The 25,858-nt window shown below is 43.1% G+C and overlaps 1 protein-coding gene across 1 annotated transcript in view; it reads right to left on the bottom strand.

Annotated features, from left to right (window-relative positions):
- Positions 1 to 2,121: 2,121 nt before the first annotated feature.
- The window catches only part of LOC106581197 (transcription elongation factor SPT6), a 43,982-nt gene continuing 20,245 nt past the window's right edge, over positions 2,122 to 25,858 (bottom strand). Inside the window, exons 17-37 of the mRNA XM_014163096.3 lie at positions 24,889 to 25,084; positions 24,477 to 24,619; positions 23,018 to 23,135; positions 22,665 to 22,741; positions 22,345 to 22,480; positions 20,873 to 21,010; positions 9,298 to 9,465; positions 8,392 to 8,519; positions 8,013 to 8,220; positions 7,693 to 7,840; positions 7,351 to 7,493; positions 7,019 to 7,159; positions 6,667 to 6,862; positions 6,118 to 6,356; positions 5,820 to 5,933; positions 5,487 to 5,611; positions 4,868 to 4,980; positions 4,684 to 4,761; positions 4,012 to 4,190; positions 3,655 to 3,878; positions 2,122 to 3,424 (exon numbers count right to left, since the gene is read on the bottom strand). Of these exons, the coding sequence (XP_014018571.1) occupies positions 3,238 to 3,424; positions 3,655 to 3,878; positions 4,012 to 4,190; positions 4,684 to 4,761; positions 4,868 to 4,980; positions 5,487 to 5,611; positions 5,820 to 5,933; positions 6,118 to 6,356; positions 6,667 to 6,862; positions 7,019 to 7,159; positions 7,351 to 7,493; positions 7,693 to 7,840; positions 8,013 to 8,220; positions 8,392 to 8,519; positions 9,298 to 9,465; positions 20,873 to 21,010; positions 22,345 to 22,480; positions 22,665 to 22,741; positions 23,018 to 23,135; positions 24,477 to 24,619; positions 24,889 to 25,084 (3,199 nt within the window). The 3' untranslated portion in view covers positions 2,122 to 3,237. The remainder of the gene's footprint in view (positions 3,425 to 3,654; positions 3,879 to 4,011; positions 4,191 to 4,683; positions 4,762 to 4,867; positions 4,981 to 5,486; positions 5,612 to 5,819; positions 5,934 to 6,117; positions 6,357 to 6,666; positions 6,863 to 7,018; positions 7,160 to 7,350; positions 7,494 to 7,692; positions 7,841 to 8,012; positions 8,221 to 8,391; positions 8,520 to 9,297; positions 9,466 to 20,872; positions 21,011 to 22,344; positions 22,481 to 22,664; positions 22,742 to 23,017; positions 23,136 to 24,476; positions 24,620 to 24,888; positions 25,085 to 25,858) is intronic.

Below are 25,858 nucleotides of genomic sequence, written 5' to 3'. Positions count from 1 at the left end.
TTTCACAGAATGAGATTGACATGCTATACTGTTGCTTACTGTACAGACACAGATGTATAGAATAAGTAATGTAATTATGTCCAGCAGTTCATGGAAGGTGCACATGATGTTTTTGTATTTCTCACTTAAAGGCTATTAACATAAACAGCTCTAGTCCCCCGAACATGCAATTCCTGTTTCTGTCTTTTGTTTCTTGTCTGTTGTTTCGTGATATTTATTTAGCTAATTTACAATAAATTGACAGGATATGTTACAGACTGAAAACATCAGCTAGGATAATAAACTCAGCAAGAAAAGAAACGTCAATTTTTCAGGGACCTGTTTTTCAAAGAAAATTGGTAAAAATCCAAATAACTTCACAGATCTTCATTGTAAAGGTTTAAACACTGTTTCTCATGCTTGTTCAATGAACCATAAACAATTAATGAACATGCACCTGTGGAACGGTTGTTAAGACACTAACAGCTTACAGGTAGGCAATTAAGGTCACAGTTATGAAAACTTAGGACACCAAAGAGGCCTTTCTACTGACTCTGAAAAACACCAAAAGAAAGATGCCCAGGGTCCCTGCTCATCTGTGTGAACGTGCCTTAGGCATGCTGCAAGGAGGCATGAGGACTGCAAATGTGGACATGGCAATAAATTGCAATGTCCGTACTGTGACATGCCTAAGACAGCGCTTCAGGGAGACAAGACGGACAGCTGATCGTCCTCGCAGTGGCAGACCATGTGTAACAACACCTGCACAGGATCGGTACATCCGAACATCACACCTGCGGGACAGGTACAGGATGGCAACAGCAACTGCCCGAGTTACACCAGGAACGCACAATCCCTCCATCAGTGTTCAGACTGTCCGCAATAGGCTGAGAGAGGCTGGACTGAGGGCTTGTAGGACTGTTGTAGGACTGTTGTAAGGCAGGTCCTCACCAGATATCACCGGCAACAACGTCGCCTATGGGCACAAACCCACCGTCGCTGGACTAGACAGGACTGGCTAAAAGTGTTCTTCACTGACGAGTCACGGTTTTGTCTCACCAGGGGGGATGGTTGGATTCACATTTATCATCGAAGGAATGAGCGTTACACCGAGGCCTGTACTCTGGAGTGGGATCGATTTGGAGGTGGAGGGTCCATCATGGTCTAGGGAGGTGTGTCACAGCATCATTGGACTGAGCTTGTTGTCATTGCAGGCAATCTCAACGCTGTGCGTTACAGGGAAGACATCCTCCTCCCTCATGTGGTACCCTTCCTGCAGGCTCATCCTGACATGACCCTCCAGCATGACAATGCCACCAGCCATACTGCTCGTTCTGTGCGCGATTTCCTGCAAGACAGGAATGTCAGTGTTCTGCCATGGCCAGCAAAGAGCCCCGGATCTCAATCCCATTGAGCATGTCTGGGACCTGTTGGATCGGAGGGTGAGGGCCAGGGCCATTCCCCCCAGAAATGTCCGGGGATTTGCAGGTGCCTTGGTGGAAGAGTGGGGTAACATCTCACAGCAAGAACTGGCAAATCTGGTGCAGTCCATGAGGAGGAGATGCACTGCAGTACTTAATGCAGTTGGTGGCCACACCAGATACTGACTTACTTTTGATTTTGACCCCCCCTTTGTTCAGGGACACATTATTCAATTTCTGTTAGTCACATGTCTGTGGAACTTGTTCAGTTTATGTCTCAGTTGTTGAATCTTATGTTCATACAAATATTTACAAGTGTTAAGTTTGCTGAAAATAAACGCAGTTGAGAGTAAGAGGGCGTTTCTTTTTTTGCTGAGTTTAGTAAAACAGTTGGACACTTCAGTAAGCAGTGACTGGTTTTCAAAGCTTAATAACAAAGAGGACTTTCATGCTACTGATGGTGTTCCAGACTGGGACTAGACCCAAGCATTCAGACCAGCTCGGTTTGGGGGGACAGAGTGTTTAAGCAGTCCTGGCAACGTAGTAGGCTAGTTGGATCTGAGACAAAGTATAATCATTTCTCACCTCACACCACATTATATTAAATCAGCTGCATTGTCAGTGTTTTTCAATGGTCTTTTGAATGGAATCATATTGCATTTTGTATGGTCTGACTACTTGAGAGGAACAATTGTTCGCAATTGGCAAAGAAACAAGAGTCTTCTGTATTTGACATTTTTATGAAGGAAAGGCATTCAACAATGCTAACATACAGCTTTAATTAGTACTGCAAGCTGGCACTGATAGATCTCTTCTTTGTTATGGACTCATTTTGTTTGTGGATTACATGAGAACATGATGAATACTAAAAATAACGGACACTGTTCTTACATGAGTTGAATTCAACTACAGGAAGTGAATTTGATAGGTTTAAAATACATTCATATGGGTTAAATACATTGACAGAGGATAACATTTAAGTGTACTGTATATTACGGGACAGTAGCTGTAATGTGAATATGCTGATGTAGCACAGTATGCACAGACCACAACATGTTTCAGTTGGCAATGCATTTAAAAATACTAAAAACATTCAAAGTAAAAAAATAATACAGTTAGTAAAAGTGCTTGAGGTCCTATACCTATTCTGTTCAACACTTCCAAGTAATACTGTCAATGTTCTTCATTGTGTTACACTCAGAGTAGACATGAAGCATGTATAGCTAATGTAGGCTAAAACCTATACCTAGTCAGCTCTCAGGCAATACACCAAGCAGCAACTGGATATGAATCCAGAAACTTACAAGTCGTTAAAATGGCCTAAGACTCACGTGACAAAGATAAAATGGTATAGATATAATATACATGGTACTACAAATAGCCTTTTCAAACCCCTACTGAGAGATAGTTAATATTCATATAGCATATGTTACAGTAACCTCGGGTGTGATTCAGAAAGAAATAGTTTTCATTGGTTTTTGTTGCATCACATGCATTTGAAGTTAATACGCTTAAAACCTGGTTTAAACAAGGCATGCAGTTTTCATTGTTTCCAGTACATTCCACTAAAATTGCAAGCGAGAAACAGTGCTACCGAAGAAGTGATAATCAACGTTTCCAACCATCTTCTTTAGGTGAATTTGAAACAAACCACTGTTATCAAATACATTTTCCACGTGCAATTCAGTCATCCATGTTGGTCACCATCATCTTATTCTTCAATGTGACCAACTGAAGCAGTGAAGTGTATGCAGTAATATATAATGAGTCCAGTTCATATACAGTACAGTAGGGGTGAGTAACAGTGGGATCGGGAGAAGGAAAGTCTCCTCTGGACCTAGCGATCCATCTCATCCAGCAGTGGTGTGGCGTCTCCAGCGAGGGACATGGGCGTGCTCTCGATCATGGGGCTGGGAGAAGGTCGTGGGGTCATTCTGGGCCTCGTCTTCTTGCGCTCTGCCTCTTTCTCCTGGAGCCACTGCTCGGCCATCTTTCCCCAGTCCACCGCTGTGTGGGAAGTTGCCCTGAGGGTTGGGAGCAGGGAGAGAAGATAACTCACTATTTACTTACTCACTTGCAATGTAGCAGTTGTATGCTTCCTGAACAATTAGAGGTAAGTTATCTGCCGTTGGAAACTTCTGTAAGTACGCAGCTACATACATGGACCATAATCTCTCCATTTGAATGACCCAAATTGAAATAGTTTCTCTATTGGAAAATTCTGTCTAAGAGTTAGTTTTGAGAGGTGACTTACTTTGGTGTTGGTGTCCTGTGGTGGCGGGAGGAGGATGTTGATGATGGTGTGGAGGAGGAAGGGCGGTGTCCATGTCCGTGTGATCCGTGTGAGGACTGGGGAGTGTTGCTGGGGTACTGGGGCGTGGTGATAGTCTGCTGCTGGCTGGGGGTGGGGGTGGTGTATGAATAGCTGGGCGTCAGAAGGGGAGTAGCAATGGGCTGCTGAGCTGGTGTGGCAAACACCTGGGGCAGAAAAAATAAAGTTCAAGGGCTCATGTTGAACAGAAATATGAAAAACTGATAGAGATGAAAGTCCAAAGTCTTTGTGATTGTGACATTCAGATATACAGTAAGCGTCAGTGTATTCCAAACGTACATGATAGGCGCTGCTGCTCCCCCCTCCGCCGCTGCTGCCACCAGTATAGCCGTACTGGCTGGATGCCCATCCGGCAGGTGTGGTGTTGGGGTTCTGGCCCTGGCCCGTTACCGCGGCAATGGCACTGAACATCTGAGAGGTCATGTTCTGAGGGAGGGCGTTCACTGCACGAGTCAGATCTGAGTGACAGACACACAGGGCATACATAACACATACAACTTTATACATTAGGAGAAGATTAAACAGAAAGACTGTTTTTTAAAAGTCCTTAAAATGCTGACGATTTCAACCTTAGGATGCATGAAATGTTGAAAACCAATTGAGGTAACATACAGTACATATCATAGCCATAGAACTCCTGGGGAGTGAGTATACACAGTAACTGACATAGGACCAGAACAATACCAGTATCACGATACTCGTTAGTATCGTGGCAAGGAAACAAAGCACAAAGCAGATTTAACTTCTTTAGGAAAACAGCCCTAATGTTGGAAACACACATCATTATGTTGTCATCCAGAGTCACATGTATTTATTTTTACCAAGCTATAGCACACAATATTCTACATACAGCAGGTTTTAAATAACCAAAGAGTTTTGTCTGCTTCGTGTTTCCCTTTTTGCCATGGAAAACATGTGGCGATACTGGTATCGTCACAGCCCTAAACTGACCTGCAATGTTAATATTGGCTGGCGTGGCATTGACAGAGGCCGGGGTTCGTGTTCTACTGCTGCTGCTGGGAGTAATTCCTGTAGGAGAAATACCAAATATCAGATAACAGAAGTGATCCATCATTAGAGCACGATTACCCTGGACTGTAGGTTTCATTGTGTGGCATTCTGTGTAGGCTCTGACCTGCCACTGGCTCCTGGAAATGGTCTTTGAACCAGCGGAAGAGTCCATTGACTGTGTGAAAAATCTGGCCTCTGTATCTGAACCCCTCAGGCGTGACAGTCACAAACTCAACCCTGCATGCCAGAGAAAAGTCATGCCATTCTGATTATGACAATATAACAATGACAGTACATTATGTGACATTACATTACAACACCACAGTATAGTACTTTATGAAGGTTCACTGAACAGTGATGATTACTGTGGATACATGTGACAAACCCTCCTGAGCGAGTGAGAGAGAAGTAAATAAGGGTTCATGTTTATGTCCTTTCATGTCTCTAAACAAGCACCAATAATCACTCTTTCTCTTGGCAGGCAACAGCGGCAGAGACAAACAGGCGCTTTATGCTTCCCCTACTGTACTGACACACATTCTGTGTTTGGGTTTTGAGGGTGAGGCAGTTCCATTTCCAACACAAGAGCTTTTTTCTTTAGGGTGTCAATTGCACATGAAAAAAAATGAAGCCAAGTGCAACTCCAGCATTTCTATATCTATGCAAATTCATGCATTGTATGAATGGGTGTTTATTTGAATGACAAAGGCAGCGGCTGGTGTGGTTGGCAGTCCTGAGGTAACCTTGGTTTTCCGCGGGGCTGGTAACCGAGCAGAAACTTCCCTGGCAGCTCTCTACAGGCAGACACATAGTAGGGGATGAATGTAGGCTTTTCCTTCTTGCTTTTCACCAAGACCTCCTCCATTTTCTGCAATTCAAAAAACAGGGATGGAAGCTGATGATCAATCGAAGAGAATTGAAGGTTTCTATCCCATCTGTCTCTTTGAAACTCTTATTCTCTCTCTCTCAAACACACACACACACACACACACTGGCAGATAGACTGATACACACATAAATACACATTCATACACAATGATACTGTGAATTGAAAGAAAGTATATCCTTGTTCCTACCTTTCGGTCTCCACCATTGCATTCTTGAAAATACTTGTGACCAAGTAGATCGCGAGCAAACGCAGCCATTGGTTGAACGTATCTGGCTGTGATTTCATCCAGATCTTCAAATTCCTGATAAAAAGGTCAAACAACCTAGTGAAACACATTGGTTTCATGCCAAATGGTGCCATATTCCCTACATAGTGCACTACTTCTGTGGATTATACAGGGAAAGGGTGCCATTTTGGACGCACATAATTATATTCATACAGGCATATACTGCTTCATAATGAAGAAGCCTGTGAATGGAGCTGACCTCAGTGTTGATCCACAGGGTATGTCCCAGGCTGAAGGCGTTCTCCTTGCCCTCCTCTCGTACGTCAATGTGCTGGTAGATGCAATCAGCAACCTTCCAAGTAACAGTCAGGTGGTTCTCTCCCTTACTGCTGGGCCTGATGATCACATCTCCCTGGTCCATGGACTCCATCATCTTCTCTGCCTGCTTGAAGTTGATGTTATGGAACGATGGGTGGGCTATCACCCTCTTGATGTAGGCTACAGGGAGTGGAAAGATGTATTTTAGCGTTTGGTATTATATTATTAGGCCTGGTCTCCCAGACATAGATGTAGCCTAGTCCTGGACTAAAAAACACTTTAAATTGAACCTTTCCAATGACCATGCTTCTTATTCCAGGACTAGGCTTAAATCTGTGTCCCGGAAACCAGCCCAAAATCTACTCTTATTACCATTACCAAAATCAACCAATAATAAAAGATGAATCAAGAATGTCATTTTATCCATTTATCAATTCCAGCTATGTTCTCCATCTAGAGTTGTACATTAAGATCTCAGACAGGTTCACACTTGTTCTCTGCTGTTTCTTCTTGGCCTCCTCCTCCTGCTTCACATCCTCTGTCTCAGTGTCAAAGTCGTAGTAGGTGTCCTTGGGAAGCTTCCACTCATTGTTCTTATCCGACAGGTCTGACGTCCGACAGGTCAGATCCACACTGAGCTTCTCAATGTCAATCTTCATGATCCTGCAGTGCACTGTCATGCCCACCTACAGCAGGTTCAAGTTAAAGTGTTATGACTTTTATAAAGTATTATGACTTTTATAAAGTTCTATATGACTTTTATAAAGTGTTATATGACTTTGGTAATTGACTGTTAGTTATACTGAAATCGAGAGATATTTTTGGGGAAGCTACAGTGATACCTTAACCCTTTCTTCAGGGTGCTTGACCACTTTGTCACTGAGGAACTTGGTAGGGATAAAGCCGGTGACTCCATTGTCCATGCGACAGCGGACCCCAATAGCTTGGCCAGGGCAGGAGCCACTGTCAAAATGATTCCACACCTGCCAAAGAAAACAGAGGCTATGTCAGACTTTGTTGATCAAAAAGATAGCTGTGGTCAATAAAACTATAGCAACAAATAACAATAATCTAGAAACTTAAAACCCGATAACCCACCACTCTTCAGATGGGCTGTCACTCACAGTGTGCAAGTATAGATTGCAGCAGAATATGGAGCATATCAGATTCTCACCTCGCTGAGCTCAGGGAAGTTATCCTGCTGACAGAAAGGACACTGCCACAGACCTGTCTCATCATTCCTTATGGCCTGGTCATAACTCTCCCCCTGGGGGCGCCGGTGAGCAATGCCTGTCACCACACTGGTGATCAGTTTACCTAGAGAGCCACGATACCAGACAGACCGAGACCATGAAAACAGTGTTGAGATACCAATAAGGGAGTTATACATGATTTCTACTATGTCCACATTGGGGCTGTGACTCCCTGCACCAAAAAAGCATGGTAGTGTGCATGTTAACCCATCACTTTGAAAGAGATATCAATAAGGCCCTGGTTGAGAAGGAACATTACGTACCGATGTAAAAGGTCTCTGGTGTCTCCTTGGTGAGCAGGTTGAAGATCTCCTCTGTGTTAGGTCCTCTGTAGGTGGACCTCAGGTCTTTGTACCTGCAGCTCAGCTCAGCACGGATGTCATACAGGGTGATGCCCTTGTTACCATAGCCCTGTGGACACAGAGAGTCTCAAACAGTGAGCACTACAATGTCCTCAGATCAGGAAGAGTATGCAAGCGCTTCATAACCACCCAGAGTAGGACAACGGATGTGTTCCAAATGGCACCCTATTCCCTATATAGTGCACTACTTCTGGGATGCAGCCTACATCTCCCACACTGACCTGTCTTTCCAGTTCCTCAGCAAAGGCGTCCAAGTCTAAGTCTTTGAGCCGCTCCGGGTTTTCCAGGATCTCCTCCAGTGCTCCGGCCGGGTTGGCGTCCTCCGCTGACTCATCGTACTCCAGGGCATCCACGGCCATCTTCCTGGCCCACTCGTAGGTCTCTGGGTGCACCCGCGACCCGTCCAGAACCTCAATATAGGAGTCAGTACTGCAGGTAGGGAGAGACACTATTTAGTGAATTGGCTGTGTGATGATGTCAATAAATGTAGTAGTGAATGTTACTATTATGAGTTAAATTTCAAATCAAAATATGGTTTTAAGTCTCAGGAATTTTCTGCGGTATTGCATGAATGACCATGCCCAATGTTCTGAGACCGACCTGTCTCCAAGTGAAGCTGTGTCAATCTTGATGAAACCAGCACAGTTGATGAAGACCTTGGGGCCCATGTGACACATGGTGACCAGCTGAGTGCGGTTTTCCAGACGAGTGTTATTTTGCTTCAGGATCTGGAAACAGAGATGGATAAGTGTACATGTAAAAGTATCTGTTCAGATGTCAGTACAGTAGAGCAGTGGTTCCCAAACTGTGGGTTACGCAGGGTCCAGCTTTAAACTTACTCTTGAAAGTTGTAATAGTAGAATGCTAAAGGTGCAATTTCGAGTAGTGCATCATCAGTTTTCTCGTCATGTCTGTCATTGCATACCTTAGAGAGCTGTTTATAACTTGTCAGAAATGTCCAGATCAAGTAGCCCATGTCAGATAAAGTTTTTTTAGCTAGGGTTTTTTGCCCATAGATTTTGTGGAAAAGTTTGAGTCATTCAAATATCACATGAATACACATTAGACATGTATAGAATTGCAAGAAGATTTGCTTTAAAACCGCAAAATCTTCTCTGCACCCCATGACAAAATGTGTAGAATTGCAGAAAATAAACTTTAAACCTGCTAAATGTTCTCTCCACCAACAAAGGGGGTGTGAACAGTTTGTGTCATGAACAGTGCTTGCGCCCATAGAAATAGATGTGACGCGAGTGCAAGTGGGGGAATGGGATTTTCCACAATGCTGGAAGGGGGGCCTGAGTGAAAAAGTTGAGGAACCCCTGCAGTAGAGTAATGAGAAACTATAATAATAAAAACATATTGGTACATATTGCTACTGTATATTGATCAATTCTATCTGGTAACACTTGGTATATTGTTGCTTTTATATCTGTGTAGTAACACTGTAATTACATTGTATTAACATGTTGGCAATCTAGATGCCTTATGTGATCTATGTCTTACCCTGAGCAGGTGGGATCCCTTCCTGGGCCCCAGGCCACAGACGTACTGCACCAGGCTCTGGGTGTAGGGGTGGGCCATGGCCCGGTTCACATCCACACCCACTTCATTCACCCGGTTGATGAACTCACAGTACAGAGCATTCAGCAGGTCCTCCTTCACTACATGCTCCTGTTTGGGAAGCAAACAGAGAACAGTTAGACTCACTCTTTACAGACACATTGATTCACAGACTTTGATTCAAACCAGACTATGATTATCATGTACAGTCAACTAGACTTGCAGGAGCATTTGGGTGATTCCACTCCAGCATGGCCCGAAAATATTTATGTTATCACAGATTGTTCTGGGAATTCTCACAAAAACTGAATTAGGAGGAAGGATGTTCAACATGGTTTTTACATTTGTATCACAACATTTTTTTAGAACCATTTTAGGCCTTTTGAAAACTTAGACCTGCCTCCTGTAAGACCCTATGATCCCTGAACCATACATGTTACAGACAACATCTTGGTGTTTGGAACAATATACTCTTTAAACACATTACATTTCGAGAGTGGGCTCTCCATTTTATACATTGACATTACAGGTTATTAACCAATCACAGCTAGGGCTGTTATGATGACCAGAGTCATGACCGCAGTCAAATTCCACGTGACCATTTAGTCACGGTAACTAGGCCTCTTCAAGCTCTGATGCTGCTGATGGTCATTAGTAGCCTACCAAACTCAGCACTCTATTGTCCCTCTAATCACTCTGGCATCAATGCAAATGTAATCGAAAATGTAATCTATAGGCTATTCAATTGCGCTAGAAAACAGAGTTTTGATGGCTTCTATTAAAAAGAGGAGGTTCCCATCAGCTTTCTATAGGCTAGGCTTACTATATTTATTTCTCAACTAACCTAATATTAAGAAAATTGCTTTGCTTTACAACAGGAGTATAGCCTACCTGCCTGGAATGAAAATGAACCATGGCAAAAGCGTCCTCCATTTGCTATTTAAGTGCATAGATTACAATAATTTTTTCCCTCCGTCCCTGTTCCGAGATAGGTGCATGACAATGGTCCATTCTAAATAAAAACTAATTTCACACATACAGTATATTAATTAGCATACGTAAAGACAAGATTAAATTATGAATAGTCTGATGGGTGACAATATCACTTGTGAACTTGTGAATTACATATAATCTTTAACATTTTATTTCACCTTTATTTAACCAGGTAGGCTAATTGAGAACAAGTTCTCATTTACAACTGCAACCTGGCCAAGATAAAGCAAAGCAGTGCGACACAAACAACAACACAGAGTTACACATGGAATAAACAAACATACAGTCAATAACACAATAGGAAAAAAAGTCTATATACAGTGTTTGCAAATGAGGTAAGCTAAAGGAGGTAAGGCCATAGTGGTGAAATAATTACAATTTAGCAATTAAACACTGGAGTGATAGCTGTGCAGATGATGATGTGCAAGTAGAGATACTGGGGTGCAAAAGAGCAAAAACCAAAAAATAACAGTATGGGGATGAGGTAGTTGGATGGGCTATTTACAGATGGGCTATGTACAGGCGCAGTGATCTGTGAGCTGCTCTGACAGCTAGTGCTGAAAGTTAGTGAGGGAGATATGAGTCTCCAGCTTCAGTGATTTTTGCAATTCGTTCCAGTCATTGGCAGCAGAGAACTGGAAGGAAATGCGGCCAAAGGAGGAATTGGCATTGGGGGTGACCAGTGAAATATACCTGCTGAAGCGCGTGCTACGGGTGGGTGCTGCTATGGTGACCAGTGAGCTGAGATAAGGTGGGGCTTTACTTAGCAAAGACTTATAGATGACCTGGAGCCAGTGGGTTTGGCGACGAATATGAAGCGAGGGGCAGCCAACGAGAGCATTCAGGTTGCAGTGGTGAGTAGTATATGGAGCTTTGGTGACAAAACAGATGGCACTGTGATAGACTGCATCCAATTTGCTGAGTAGAGTGTTGGACGCTATTTTGTAAATGACATCGCTGAAGTCAAGGATCGGTAGGATAGTCCGTTTTACGAGGGTATGTTTGGCAGCATGAGTGAAGGATGCTTTGTTGCGAAATAGGAAGCCGATTGTAGATTTAATTTTGGATTGGAGATGCTTAATGTGAGTCTGGAAGGAGAGTTTACAGTCTAACCATACACTTAGGTATTTGTAGATGTCCCCATATTCTAAGTCAGAACCGTCCAGAGTAGTGATGCTGGACAGATGGGCAGGTGCTGGTAGCGATTAGTTGAAGAGCATGCATTTAGTTTTACTTGCATTTAAGAGCAGTTGGAGGCCACGGAAGGAGAGTACAGCATTGAATCTCGTCTGGAGGTTAGTTAACAGTGTCCAAAGAAGGGCCAGAAGTATACAGAATGGTGTCATCTGCGTAGAAGTGGATCAGAGAATCACCAACAGCAAGAGCGACATCATTGATGTATACAGAGAAAAGAGTCGGCACGAGAATTTAACCCTGTGGCACCCCCATAGAGACTGCCAGAGGTCCGGACAACAGGCCCTCTGATTTGACACACTGAACTCTGTCTGAGAAGTAGCTGGTGAACCAGGCGAGGCAGTCATTTGAGAAACTAAGGCTGTTGAGTCTGCCGATAAGAATGTGGTGATTGACAGAGTCGAAAGCCTTGGGCAGGTCTATGAATACAGCTGCACAGTATTGTCTCTTATCGATGGAGGTTATGATATCGTTTAGGACCTTGAGCGTGGCTGAGGTGCACCCATGACCAGCTCGGAAACCAGATTGCATAGCGGAGAAGGTACGGTGGGATTCGAAATGGTCGGTGATCTGTTTGTTAACTTGGCTTTCGAAGACCTTAGAAAGGCAGGATATGATAGATATAGGTTTGTAGCAGTTTGGGTCTAGAGTGTCTCCCCCTTTGAAGAGGGGGATGACTGGGGCAGCTTTCCAATCTTTGGGGATCTCAGATGATACGAAAGAGAGGTTGAACAGGCTAGTAATAAGGGTTGCAACAATTTTGGCTGATCATTTTAGAAAGAGAGGGTCCAGATTGTCTAGCCCTGCTGATTTGTAGAGGTCCAGATTTTGCAGCTCTTTCAGAACATCAGCTATCTTGATTTTGGTGAAGAAGAAATGGGGGAGGCTTGGGCAAGTTGCTGTGGGGGGTGCAGGGCTGTTGACCAGGGTAGGGGTGGCCAGGTGGAAAGCATGGCCAGCCGTAGAAAAATGCTTATTGAAATTCTCAATTATCGTGGATTTATTTATGTTTCCTAGCCTCAGTGCAGTGGGAAGCTGGGAGGAGGTGCTCTTATTCTCCATGGACTTTACAGTGTCCCAGAACATTTTGGAGTTTGTGCTGCAGGATGCAAATTTCTGTTTCAAAAAGCTAGTCTTTGCTCTCCTAACTGCCGGTGTATATTGGTTCCGAACTTCCCTGAAAAGTGCATATCGCGGGGGCTATTCGATGCTAATACAGTACGCCACAGGATGTTATTGTGCTGGTCAAGGGTAGTCAGGTCTGGAGTGAACCACGGGGTATATCTGTTCCTGGTTCTACATTTTTTGAATGGGGCATGCTTATTTAAGATTGTGAGGAAAGGACTTTTAAAGAATAACCAGGCATCTTCTACTGATGGAATGAGGTCAATATCCTTCCAGGATACCTGGGCGAGGTCGATTAGAAAGGCCTGCTCGCTGAAGTGTTTTAGGGAGCGTTTGACAGTGATGAAGGGTAGTCGTTTCACCGCAGTCCCATTACGGACGCAAGCAACAAGGCAGTGATCGCTGAGATCCTGGTTGAAGACAGCAGAGGTGTATTTGGAGGGCAGGTTGGTTAGGATGATATCTATGAGGGTGCCTGTGTTTACGGATTTGGGGTTGTACCTGGTAGGTGCATTGATAATTTGTGTGAGATTGAGGGCATCAAGCTTAGATTGTAGAATGGCCGGGGTGTTAAGCATGTCCCAGTTTAGGTCACCTAACAGCACGAGCTCTGAAGATAGATGGGCGGGCAATCAATTCATATATGGTGTCCAGGGCACAGCTGGGGGCAGAAGGTGGTCTTTAGCAAGAGGCAACGGTGAGAGACTTGTATCTGGAAAGCTGGATTTTTAAAAGTAGAAGCTCAAATTGTTTGGGCACAGACCTGGATAGTAAGACAGAACTCTGCAGGCTCTCTGCAGTAGATTGCAACTCTTTTCCCTTTGGCTGTTCTATCTTGTCGGAAAATGTTATAGTTAGGGATGGAAATTTCAGGGTTTCTGGTGGCCTTCCTAAGCCAGGATTCAGACACAGCTAGGACATCCGGGTTGGCGGAGTGTGCTAAATCAGTGAATAAAACAAACTTAGGGAGGAGGCTTCTAATGTTAACATGCGTGAAACCAAGGCTTTTACGGTTACAGAAGTCAACAAAATGAGAGCGCCTGGGGAATGGGAGTGGAGCTAGGCACTACAGGGCCTGGATTAACCTCTACATCACCAAAGGACCAGAGGAGGAGTAGGATAAGGGTACGGCTAAAGGCTATAAGAACTGGTCGTCTAGTAGAGGTCAACCGATTATGATTTTTCAACGGCGATACCGATTATTGGAGGACCAAAAAAAGACGTTACCGATTAATAGGCCGATCTTTTTAATTGTATTTATTTATTTGTAATAATGACAATTACAACAATACTGAATGAACACTTTTATTTTAACTTAATATAATCCATCAATCAAATCAATTTAGCTTCAAATAAATAATGAAACATGTTCAATTTGGTTTAAATAATGCAAAAACAAAGTGTTGGAGAAGAAAGTAAAAGTGCAATATGTGCCATGTAAAAAAGCTAACGTTTAAGTTCCTTGCTCAGAACATGAGAACATATGAAAGCTGGTGGTTCCTTTTAACATGAGTCTTCAATATTCCCAGTTAAGAAGTTTTAGGTTGAGATTATTATAGGAATTATAGGACTATTTCTCTCTATACCATTTGTATTTCATATACCTTTGACTATTGGATGTTCTTATAGGCACTTTAGTATTGCCAGTGTAACAGTATAGCTTCCGTCCCTCTCCTCGCCCCTACCTGGCCTCGAACCAGGAACACATCGACAACAGCCACCCTCGAAGCATCATTACCCATTGCTCCACAAAAGCCGGGGCCCTTGCAGAGCAAGGGGAACAACTACTCCAAGTCTCAGAGCGAGTGACGTTTGAAACGCTATTAGCGCGCACCCCGCTAACTAGCTAGCCAGTTCACATCGGTTACACCAGCCTAATCTCGGGAGTTGATAGGCTTGAAGTCATAAACAGCGCAATAGCTGCTGGCAAAAGCATGAAAGTGCTGTTTGAATGAATGCTTACGAGCCTGCTGCTGCCTACCACCGCTCAGTCAGACTGCTCTATCAAATATCAAATCATAGACTTAATTATAACATAATAACACACAGAAATACGAGCCTTAGGCCATTAATATGGTCAAATCCGTAAACTATCATTTCGAAAATAAAACGTTTATTCTTTCAGTGAAATACGGAACCGTTCCGTATTTTATCTAACGGGTGGTATCCATAAGTCTAAATATTCCTGTTACATTGCACAACCTTCAATGTTATGTCATAATTACGTAAAATTCTGGCAAATGAGTTCGCAACGAGCCAGGCGACCCAAACTGTTGCATATACCCTGAATCTGCATGCAATGAACGCAAGAGAAGTGACACAATTTCATTTACATTTACATTTAAGTCATTTAGCAGACGCTCTTATCCAGAGCGACTTACAAATTGGTGCATTCACCTTATGATATCCAGTGGAACAACCACTTTACAATAGTGCATCTAAATCTTTTAAGGGGGGGGGGGGGGGGGTAGAAGGATTACTTTATCCTATCCTAGGTATTCCTTAAAGAGGTGGGGTTTCAGGTGTCTCCGGAAGGTGGTGATTGACTCCGCTGTCCTGGCATCGTGAGGGAGCTTGTTCCACCATTGGGGTGCCAGAGCAGCGAACAGTTTTGACTGGGCTGAGCGGGAACTGTGCTTCCTCAGAGGTAGGGGGGCCAGCAGGCCAGAGGTGGATGAACGCAGTGCCCTTGTTTGGGTGTAGGGCCTGATCAGAGCCTGAAGGTATGGAGGTGCCGTTCCCTTCACAGCTCCGTAGGCAATCACCATGGTCTTGTAGCGGATGCGAGCTTCAACTGGAAGCCAGTGGAGAGAGCGGAGGAGCGGGGTGACGTGAGAGAACTTGGGAAGGTTGAACACCAGACGGGCTGCGGCGTTCTGGATGAGTTGTAGGGGTTTAATGGCACAGGCAGGGAGCCCAGCCAACAGCGAGTTGCAGTAATCCAGACGGGAGATGACAAGTGCCTGGATTAGGACCTGCGCCGCTTCCTGTGTGAGGCAGGGTCGTACTCTGCGAATGTTGTAGAGCATGAACCTACAGGATCGGGTCAATTTCCCTAGTTTAATATTGCCTGCTAACATGAATTTCATTTAACTAAATATGCAGGTTTAAAAATATATACTTCTGTGTATTGATTTTAAGAAAGGCATTGATGTTTATGGTTAGGTACATTCTTGCAACGATTATGCATTTTTCGCAAATGCGCTTTTGTTAAATCATCCCCCGTTTGGCGAAGTTGGCTGTCTTTGTTAGAAAGAAATAGTCTCCGCAGTTCACAATGAGCCAGGCAGCCCAAACTGCTGCATATACCCTGACTCTGTTGCACAGAACGCAAGAGAAGTGAGACAATTGCCCTAGTTAAAAGAAATTCATGTTAGCAGGCAATATTAAGTAAATATGCAGGTTTAAAAATATATACTTGTGTATTGATTTTAAGAAAGGTTGTTTATGGTTAGGTACACATTGGTGCAACGACAATGCTTTTTCGCGAATGCGCTCGTTAAATCACCCGTTTGGCGAAGTAGGCTATGATTCAATGATAAATTAACAGGCACCGCATCGATTATATGCAACGCAGGACAAGCTTTATAAACTAGTAATATCATCAACCATGTGTATTTAACTAGTGATTATGTTAAGATTGATTGTTTTTTATAAGATATGTTTAATGCTAGCTAGCACCTTACCTTGACTCCTTGCTGCACTCGCATAACAGGTAGTCAGCCTGCCACGCAGTCTCCTCGTGGAGTGCAATGTAATCGGCCATGATCGGTGTCCAAAAATGCCGATTACCGATTGTTATGAAAACTTGAAATAGGCCCTGATTAATCGGTCAACCTCTATTGTCTAGTACTTTCGGAAAAGAGAGTAAAAGGAGCAGGTTTCTGGGCGCAGAAGAATAGATTCAAGGCATAATGTACAGACAAATGTATGGTAGGATGTGAATACAGTGGAGGTAAACCTAGGCATTGAGTGACGATGAGAGAGGTATTGTCTCTAGAGACATCAATTAAACCAGGTGAGGTCACCGCATGTGTGGGAGGTGGGACAAGAGGGTTAGCTGAGGCATATTGAGCAGGGCTGGAGGCTCTACAGTGAAATAAGACAATAATCACTAACCAAAACAGCAATGGACAAGGCATATTGACATTAGGGAGAGGCATGCGTAGCCGAGTGATCATAGGGTCCAGTGAGGAGCTGGGCGGGCTGAAGACACGGCGATTCAGACAGCTAGCGGGCCGGGGCTAGCAGAAGGGCCTTAGAGGGATGTCGCGACGGAAGAAGTCTGCTGTAGCCCCCTCGTGCGGTTACATCGGCAGACCGGTCGTGATGGATCAGCAGGGGTCCGTGTAGTAAAAGGGTCCAGGCCAATTGGAAAAATAGGTGTAGTTATAGTAGCCCAAGAAATTGGCTGATGGATCTCTTCAGCTAACAGTCCGGTTAGCTGAGTAGGGGTGTTAAGGGGTGTCCTGGCTAAATTCCCAAGCTGTCCAGCATACCATCATGGTCACCTAATCATCCCCAGCTTTACAATTGGCTCATTCATCCCCCTCCTCTCCCCTGTAACTATTCCCCAGGTCGTTGCTGTAAATGAGAACGTGTTCTCAGTCAACTTACCTGGTTAAATAATGGTAAAATAAAATAAATAAATAAAAATAAAAGCTCTAGACAGCTAGCAAGCCGCGGCTAGCAGGCTAGCAGATGGGCATTCAGGGGACGTCGCAACAGAGGAGCCTGTTGAAAACCCCCCTCGGGCAGATTACGTCAGTAGTCCAGTCGTGATGGATCAGCGAGGCTCCGTATCGGCAATAAAAGGGGTCCAGGCCAATTGGCAAAATAGGTATTGTAGCCCAAGGAGTGGCTGATGGACCTCTTCAGACAGCCGCGAGATGGGCCTAGCATAGGTTAGCTCCAGGCTAATTGGCGCTTGCTTTGGGACAGAGACGTTAGCCAGGAGAAGCCAATCGGATAGCAGCTAACTAGCTGCGATGATCCAGGTGAAGAGGTTCAGAGCTTGCAGTAGGAATCCGGCGATATGGAGAAAAAGAAGTCAGATAAGCTCTGGGTTGAATCGCGCTGTGCAGACTGGCAGGAGTTGTCCGGGCTAAAGGTTAGCTGATGACCGCTAGCAGTGGCTAGCTGACTACTAGCTAGTAGCTAGCTTCTGTTGGGGGTTCCGGATCTAAAGTAAAGAAAATAGCAGATCTATACCACATTGAGTGAGGTGGGTTGCAGTAGAGTATGTTGAAGTTGGGGTTAAGAAAAATATAAAAAATATATGCGAGGAAAAAAGATATAAAAATATATATATAAATATATATACACGGGACACGACAAGATGAAGACAAAGACGCCTGACTGCTACGCCACTTGTGAATGATGTATTATCACTTGTGAATGATGTATTATCACTTGTGAATGATGGATTATCACTTGTGATTGATGGATTAACACTTGTGAATGATCCCCAGCGTGTGCAGTAAGGCAAGAAACAGCACATGCCTTTTTTCTGCGTGACCTTTTCAAATCATAGTCGCACACCTCATGTAGTCTAGCCCATAGGCCTATATGTTTTGATAAATTTTGTATCACAACTTAAGTGACCAAATTACCTCTTAAAATTAAGCACAATAATCCGCTTTACAACTGGTGTAGAGCCTTACTGGTATACAAAGTGGGTGCGTGAGTTGCAAGTTTAGGAAAGATAAGTTTCACCATAAATATGCACCTTTATAATAAAGCATTACATCCATAATCTCATTTGCGGTCACTTTTGAGAACAGTATTTTCCCACTAATTGATTGCATTTTGGAATATTTGTGCTTATAGCCTACTGCCGTGTGTGCATTACTGCACTTATAATGTGAAGAAATAGCCTAATAGTTTATAAACCTTTTAAGATAAACGTTCTGATCTGTTGCATCAGCCTCATTGCTTTTTTTGTTGCAACAATTTCAATGATTTTACTGAGTTAAAGTTCATTTGAGGAAATCAATCAATTGAAATAAATTCCTTAGGCCTTAATCTTTGGATTTCACATGACTGGGAACCGATACCTTGAAAAAAAATGGGCCTCAGGATGTTGTTGCGGTATTTTTTTTCATTGAAATTGCCAATCGATAAAATGGAATTGTGTTCGTTGTCCGTACTGCCACATTCTCTAAAACGATGGAGGCGGATCATAGTAGAGACATTAACATAAAATTCTGTGCCAACAGCTCTGGTGGACATTCCTGCAGTCAGCAGGACAACTGCATGCTCCCTCAAAACTGTGGCATTTTAGAGTTTCCTTTTATTGTCCCCAGCACAAGGTACACATGTGTAATGATCATGCTGTTTAATCAGCTTCTTGATATGCCACATTTTCCAGGTTGATGGATTATCTTGGCAAAGGAGAAATGCTCACTAATAGGGATGTAAACAAATTTGGGCATCAAATTTGAGAGAAATAAGCTTTTTATGCATATGGAACATTTCCAGGATCTTTTATTTCAGTTTATGAAACATGGGACCAACACTTCACATGTTGCGTTGATATTTTTGTTCAGTGTAATTTGGGTTCTATCGCACCCCACAACTGTCCCAGAGTATGTTTGGAATATTTATTTCTCACACAGAAGGACAAGTTGACCAATAGAATAGGTCAACTTTTGTACTATGGGGGATAGTAGATTGACATAGGCTAGTGCTTTCGCTGTTTGTTAGGCTTACTCATCTTGCTGGCTGACAAAAACTAAATGTGGACAGTTCTTCTAACATCTTCAATATGCACCTCGGAATTCGATAAGAGGGACGCGCACAGTTACGTCCCCGATGTGTCGGTCTTCACTTGTAGCCTACTTCGGAGCTGAGATGCCTGTGAGAAGGACCCGATCACGTGATGGGCATTGGCTAATAACAATTGAGATATCTGAGAGATTCATGTAAGTGAGAGGTGCTTTGGAGCATGGCTGCAAAGAGAAGGGAATTATAATTATTATATTCAACCCAAGGGCAGAACGGCCACTTTGGCCGCAAAAGGCATGGATTTTTTAGGGGGCATTACGGCCACACAAGGGAGATGCCGCCAATAAATTCAAGGCATGGTGAGAATATTATCAAGTGCTTGTCAAATTATGAATGAGAGACTGATGAAGTGTGTGCAGCCTGCACAAGAAACAAAGCAGAGCTCATGCCTTCCATGTAACTTTTTTCAAATCATCATTAGTCACATCATGCAGCCTTAGAATGTATAAAAAAAATCTAAACATACAGTATAGCCCAATGTTTGTATCACAACTATAGTTGCTAAATTAAGCATATAGGAATCACTATTTCATTGTTAACCGCTCAACACAGAATAGCCGCACGTGCGTAGTCCCTCGGAAATCATTTGGAGAAAATATCCTTTGTATTTTATTCAGCTACGTTCAATTGTATTCTTCATACTATAAAATAAGATGAAAATAATGCCATGGAATTCTAAGCCAATCTTGTATGCTAAATGAACTAGTGTGGCCCACAGCCATATGGCATAGCTAGATCAGGGCATAACATAAGGACATTTCAGAGTATGCTATTCTGTTCTTCTGAAATAGACAACATTTTCTTCATAACATGTTTCTTAAGACCTGTTTAAAATAAATAATGGATTTATTGTGATTGTGAAGGCTATATTAAATGGATTTATTAGACTTTAAAAAAAAATGTAGACATTCCAAAGGTCTGCATCAGTGGCTTGTAGGCTATGCGTGGAAGCCAGGAGATGCTAAACGTGTTTATGTTAATTAGCGTGAGACTGGCAGTTAAAAGTATGATGACACCAAGGTGTTGTCTGTATCATGTACGGTTCACTGGGTCTTACAGGGGGCATGTATGGGTCAAAAAGGTCCTAAAATGGCCACTTTCATCATGATTTTACAAAAAAACGTAAAAAGCACATCAAACATTCTTCCTCCCAATGAAGTTTCTATGTGAGAATTTTGAGAACAATCTAAAATCCCCCCCCAAATTGGGCCATGCAGGCATGGAATTGTCCATTTAGTAGGGGTTTCTAAAGGATCTCTGTAAACCCTCAGTGTGATTTCATCAAAACCACCACTAGGTGATGATGATCTCCCAAGCATGCCTGGCCTAATGGAAACAGTAGTTGCATCCTGAATGGCACTCTATTCACTGTATTGTGCACTACTTTTAATCAAAGCCCTATTTGGAACTCAGTCTGTACCTGCAAAGGGTGTAACTTGAGGCAGAGGATATCTTCGTCACTGCTGCACACCTGAGCATACTCCACCAGGGGGTCCTGGATCTTCCTGGCCACAGACACAGCCTGTCTCAGGAGAGGGGGGTAGTCCCGGAAATCTGCCTGTGGATTGGAGAAATAGAAAAATACAGTACCAGTCAAAAGTTAGGACACATCTACTCATTCAAGGGTTTTTCTTTATTTTACTATTTTCTACATTGTAGAATAATAGTGAAGACATCAAAACTATGAAATAACACATACGGAATCATGTAGTAACTAAAAAAGTGTTAAACAAATCAAAATATATGTTATATGTTAGATTCTTCAAAGTAGCCACCCTTTGCCTTGATGACAGCTTCGCACAGTCTTGGCATTCTTTCAACCAGCTTCACCTGGAATGCTTTTCCAACAGTCTTGAAGGAGTTCCCACATATGCTGAGCACTTGTTGGCTGCTTTTCCTTCACTCTGCAGTCCAACTCATCCAAAACCATCTCAATTGGGTTGAGGTCGGTGATTGTGGAGGCCAGGTCATCTGATGCAGCACTCCATCACTCTCCTTCTTGGTAAAATAGCCCTTACACAGCCTGGAGGTGAATAATCTTTGAATAATCTTTTTTGGTTACTACATTTACATTTACGTCATTTAGCAGACGCTCTTATCCAGAGCGACTTACAAATTGGTGCATTCACCTTATGATATCCAGTGGAACAACCACTTTACAATAGTACATCTATATCTTTTTTTTTGGGGGGGGGGGGGGGGGGGTTAGAAGGATTACTTTATCCTATCCCAGGTATTCCTTAAAGAGGTGGGGTTTCAGGTGTCTCCGGAAGGTGGTGATTGACTCCGCTGTCTTGGCGTCGTGAGGGAGCTTGTTCCACCATTGGGGTGCCAGAGCAGCAAACAGTTTTGACTGGGCTGAGCGGGAACTGTGCTTCCGCAGAGGTAGGGGGGCCAGCAGGCCAGAGGTGGATGAACGCAGTGCCCTTGTTTGGGTGTAGGGACTGATCAGAGCATGAAGGTACGGAGGTGCCGTTCCACTCACAGCTCCGTAGGCAAGCACCATGGTCTTGTAGCAGATGCGAGCTTCAACTGGAAGCCAGTGGAGTGATTCCATATGTGTTATTTCATAGTTGTGATGTCTTCACTGTTATTCTATAATATAGAAAATAGTACAAATAAAGAAGAACCCTTGAATGAGTAGGTGTGTCCAAACTTTTGACTGGTACTGTATGTAGAGTTAAGAGAAAAATCTATTTAAGTGTCACTCACTCCACAATATTAGTCATTGGCAATACATATTACATATTTAAAACCACATTGTGGACCACTCAGAGAGAGTTTCTGGAGGTACAGTATGTAGAAAACCTCCAATGTAGACAAAATTGAGATGAGGAAATGTCTTGTGAGAATAAAGAAAACATGTTTAGGGAAATGAGGGCAGGACTTCACCTCTGACTTCTTGCTGTTCATGTAGAGCATGGCCAGTTCATTGTCAACCAGCTCCACCCCGATGGTGGGGAAGGAGGACTCCTGCTCCAGCTCACTGGCAGTGCGTTTAATGTCCTCAATCACCATCTGGGCGTCCCTGCACAGGGAGTGAAGGGGGAACATTACAAACATTCAGGATGCGTCCCAAATGGCACCCAAGTAGTGCACTATATAGGGAATAGGGTGCTGTTTGGGATGCAACCTCAGTCATGTTAGTAAGCTTCTTCAAACAGCAGTCTAAGAAGGCCACAGGTGAAATAAACCAGGAGAGGGCTGCAAACCTGTTCTCCCCAGCTATAGCGATGATGTGAGGCTTCTTGCTGTTCAGAAACTTCTTCAGGGTTTCAATATCGTGGATCTAAAGGTAAGGTAGGACAAATATTACAATATTTACAACAATTATGGTCAATAATGGATGGTATGGTTATCTGAGCTTCTTCAAAACTCTTGCCTTGTGTCCCAAATGGACACTATTCCCTACATAGTGCACTACTTCTTTACAGAGCCCTATGGTACGAAAAAAAAGTATGAAAATGTAGCACTCACTACACTAATTGTAAGTCGCTCTGGATAAGAGCGTCTGCTAAATGACTAACATGTAAATGGGTGCCACTTGGTTTGGTTTTATATATACCTTTTTCTCCCTTTCATCCTCCCTCCATGCGTTCCTCCTCTTCAGGAAGTAAGGAAGCCTGAGGAAATCCCCCACCTCTCCGTCACCGTTCACCAGGGCACAGAACACTGGGGTGTCTCTGTAGACAGACAGAGGTTTGCAGTGAATAATAACTAAGTCATAAACATAGAGTTCCTATTAAATTTCTCGAGGGGCTATGTCATAAACCCTCAACATTCCAGAATGGGGTGAAAATGGTAGCCATATTGGCCAGGGAGAAATCCAAACCAGTCTAATTCGAATGAATGGCAGTAGAGGCATAATCCTGATTATACTTATGCAGGAAAACAAAAGTAAGGCATGTGATATTTAAAAAATGGTGTAATAGAATTGTCAACCTAAAATATTTTCAGATAATTATAAATACAGTTTTATACACATTTTCTGTATAAATAGCCTCTAAAATATATGCAAACAGACCATAAATGTCAAACATTTTGTTTTCTTGGAAAGTTTTGAGTGCTATTATTCTGTATGATACAATATCAGTACTTGTTGCATTTACAACTTGACTAAGTTCTATCATCAACTGATTTAGCCAGTGTATGGCTGTGGATTGACTGCATAGATGCAGTAAAGAGGTAAATGGAACTCAACCAAAATAATGGAAATACCATGGAAACGCGTGGGGTGAAAGATGCCGTGGGGGAAAGATCCCGAATCTCCTCATTGCCCTCCAGCAAAATTAGCCTACATTTAGGCTATTGTTTATACATGTCATGGTCACCAATCAAATGCATTACAGTTAAAAAGACTGACTAACACCACTTCTCTGTGCAAGCTATGCGGCAGGTAGCCTAGTGGTTAGAGCGCTGGACTAGTAACCGAAAGAAAGGTTGCAAGATCGAATCCCCGAGCTGACAAGGTAAAAATCTGTCGTTCGGCCCCTGAACAAGGCAGTTAACCCACTGTTCCTAGGCCGTCATTGAAAATAAGAATTTGTTCTTAACTGACTTGCCCAGTTAAATAAAGAATAAAAAAATGCTACCAGCTTATACAAACGGGAGTTAGCATAGCAGTCACTCAATATTTCTAAACCTGAGAAGGAACTACATCTAAATGTTATGCAGTGAAAACAGCCAAATATATCAAAATTGGACTTTAGTAACCACATTGTGGGCCAGACTTGACAAATATCCATTTTGATTGATCAGATTTGTGGAATGTGCGCCAATCCAGTGTCCTTCTATCCCCCACGATCTGCGTTCCATTGACCACTTACCACATCTATTGATTGAATGGAATGTTGGCATATTGGAAGTTCATTTGAGACAGTTAGAGAGACCCTATTCCCTATATGGTGCACTACTTTTGCCCAGAGGCACATAGGGTCTAATCAAAAGTAGTGCACTACATAGGGACTAGGGTGAAATTTGGGACACAAACAAAGTGAAGTCAGAGACAGTGTGCAGTACTCTACCTGCTGGATGAGAAAGCCACTCCCAGCACGCGGATCCCTTTGCCGTGGGCCTCAGACATGAGCTCCTCATCCTCCTCCTCCACTTGTTGGTCGGGCCGATAGGGCGCCACCTTCAGCCAGTTATACAGCTTCCTGCTGCAGGCCTGAGGGGCGGGCAACCACTATCACAACACTGTAGCAGGCTCAAAAAAATCAATGCTCTGAGCCGCCTGCTTTGGAAAGTCAATACCAGAATAAGAAAATAAGTCATCAATACCACAGTAGCAATGACGTCACATCAAAGTAAAGAAAAGAAGAAGAAAAATTGAATTAAATGTTGAGGTAATGTCTTCACAATATATCACAATAGATGTTTCTGCAGAAGATTTATCCTTGGGTGTGTGTGTGTGTGTGTGTGAGGGGGGAGGAGTACCTTGATGATGTTCTCCTTTGCTTCTGCAATAAGTTTGTTCTTCAGCTCTTTTGCCATCTGCGGGTAAAGGAACTGTTTGAGGGATCGTTCAATGGCCAGAGTGCGCTGTCTGTTCCACTCCTGAACCTGGTGGCTGAACTCATCTCTGTAGTAAAACTGCTTTATCTCTTCATAGTACGCCTGGTCACCTCCATACCTGCTCAACAAACATAGTGATATCATGGATACTTGACTGATTCAGAACAGTATACATGTAAACAGAACACATTTTGGAATATGTTATTACATGGTATTAATATGTTATTAATGGTTATTTCATGATATTAATATGTTATTACACAAGCTCAGAACCTGCGTTGCAAATGGCAACCTATTCCCTACATCAGTGGTTCCCAAACTTTTTATAGTCCCGTACCCCTTCTAACATTCAACCTCCAGCTGCGGACCCCCTCTAGCACCAGGGTCAGCACACTCTCAAATGTTGTTTTTTGCCATCATTGTAAGCCTGCCACACACACACTATAAGATACATTTATTAAACATAAGAATGAGTGTGAGTTTTTGTCACAATCCGGTTCGTGGGAAGTGACAAAGAGCTCTTATAGGACCAGGGCACAAATAAAAATAATCAATAATATTGCTCTTTATTTAGCCATCTTACATATAAAACCTTATTTGTTCATCAAAAATGGTGAATAACTCACCACAGGTTAATGAGAAGGGTGTGATTGAAAGGATGCACATAACTCTGCAATGTTGGGTTGTATTGAAGAGAGTCTCAGTCTAAAAGCATTTTCCACACACAGTCTGTGCCTGTATTTAGTTTTCATGCTAGTGAGGGCTGAGAATCCACTCTCAAATAGGTATGTGGTTGCAAAGGGCATCAGTGTCTTAACAGTGCTATTTGCCAAGGCAGGATACTCTGAGCGCAGCCCTATCCATAAATCTGGCAGTGGCTTCAAATTAAATT

The sequence above is a fragment of the Salmo salar genome, chromosome 20 (assembly GCF_965601325.2).
Source record: "Salmo salar chromosome 20, fSalSal1, whole genome shotgun sequence".
NCBI lineage: Eukaryota > Metazoa > Chordata > Actinopteri > Salmoniformes > Salmonidae > Salmo > Salmo salar.
The sequence above is the reverse complement of the archived record's forward strand: the minus strand, read 5'-3'. Positions and strand labels throughout refer to the sequence as shown.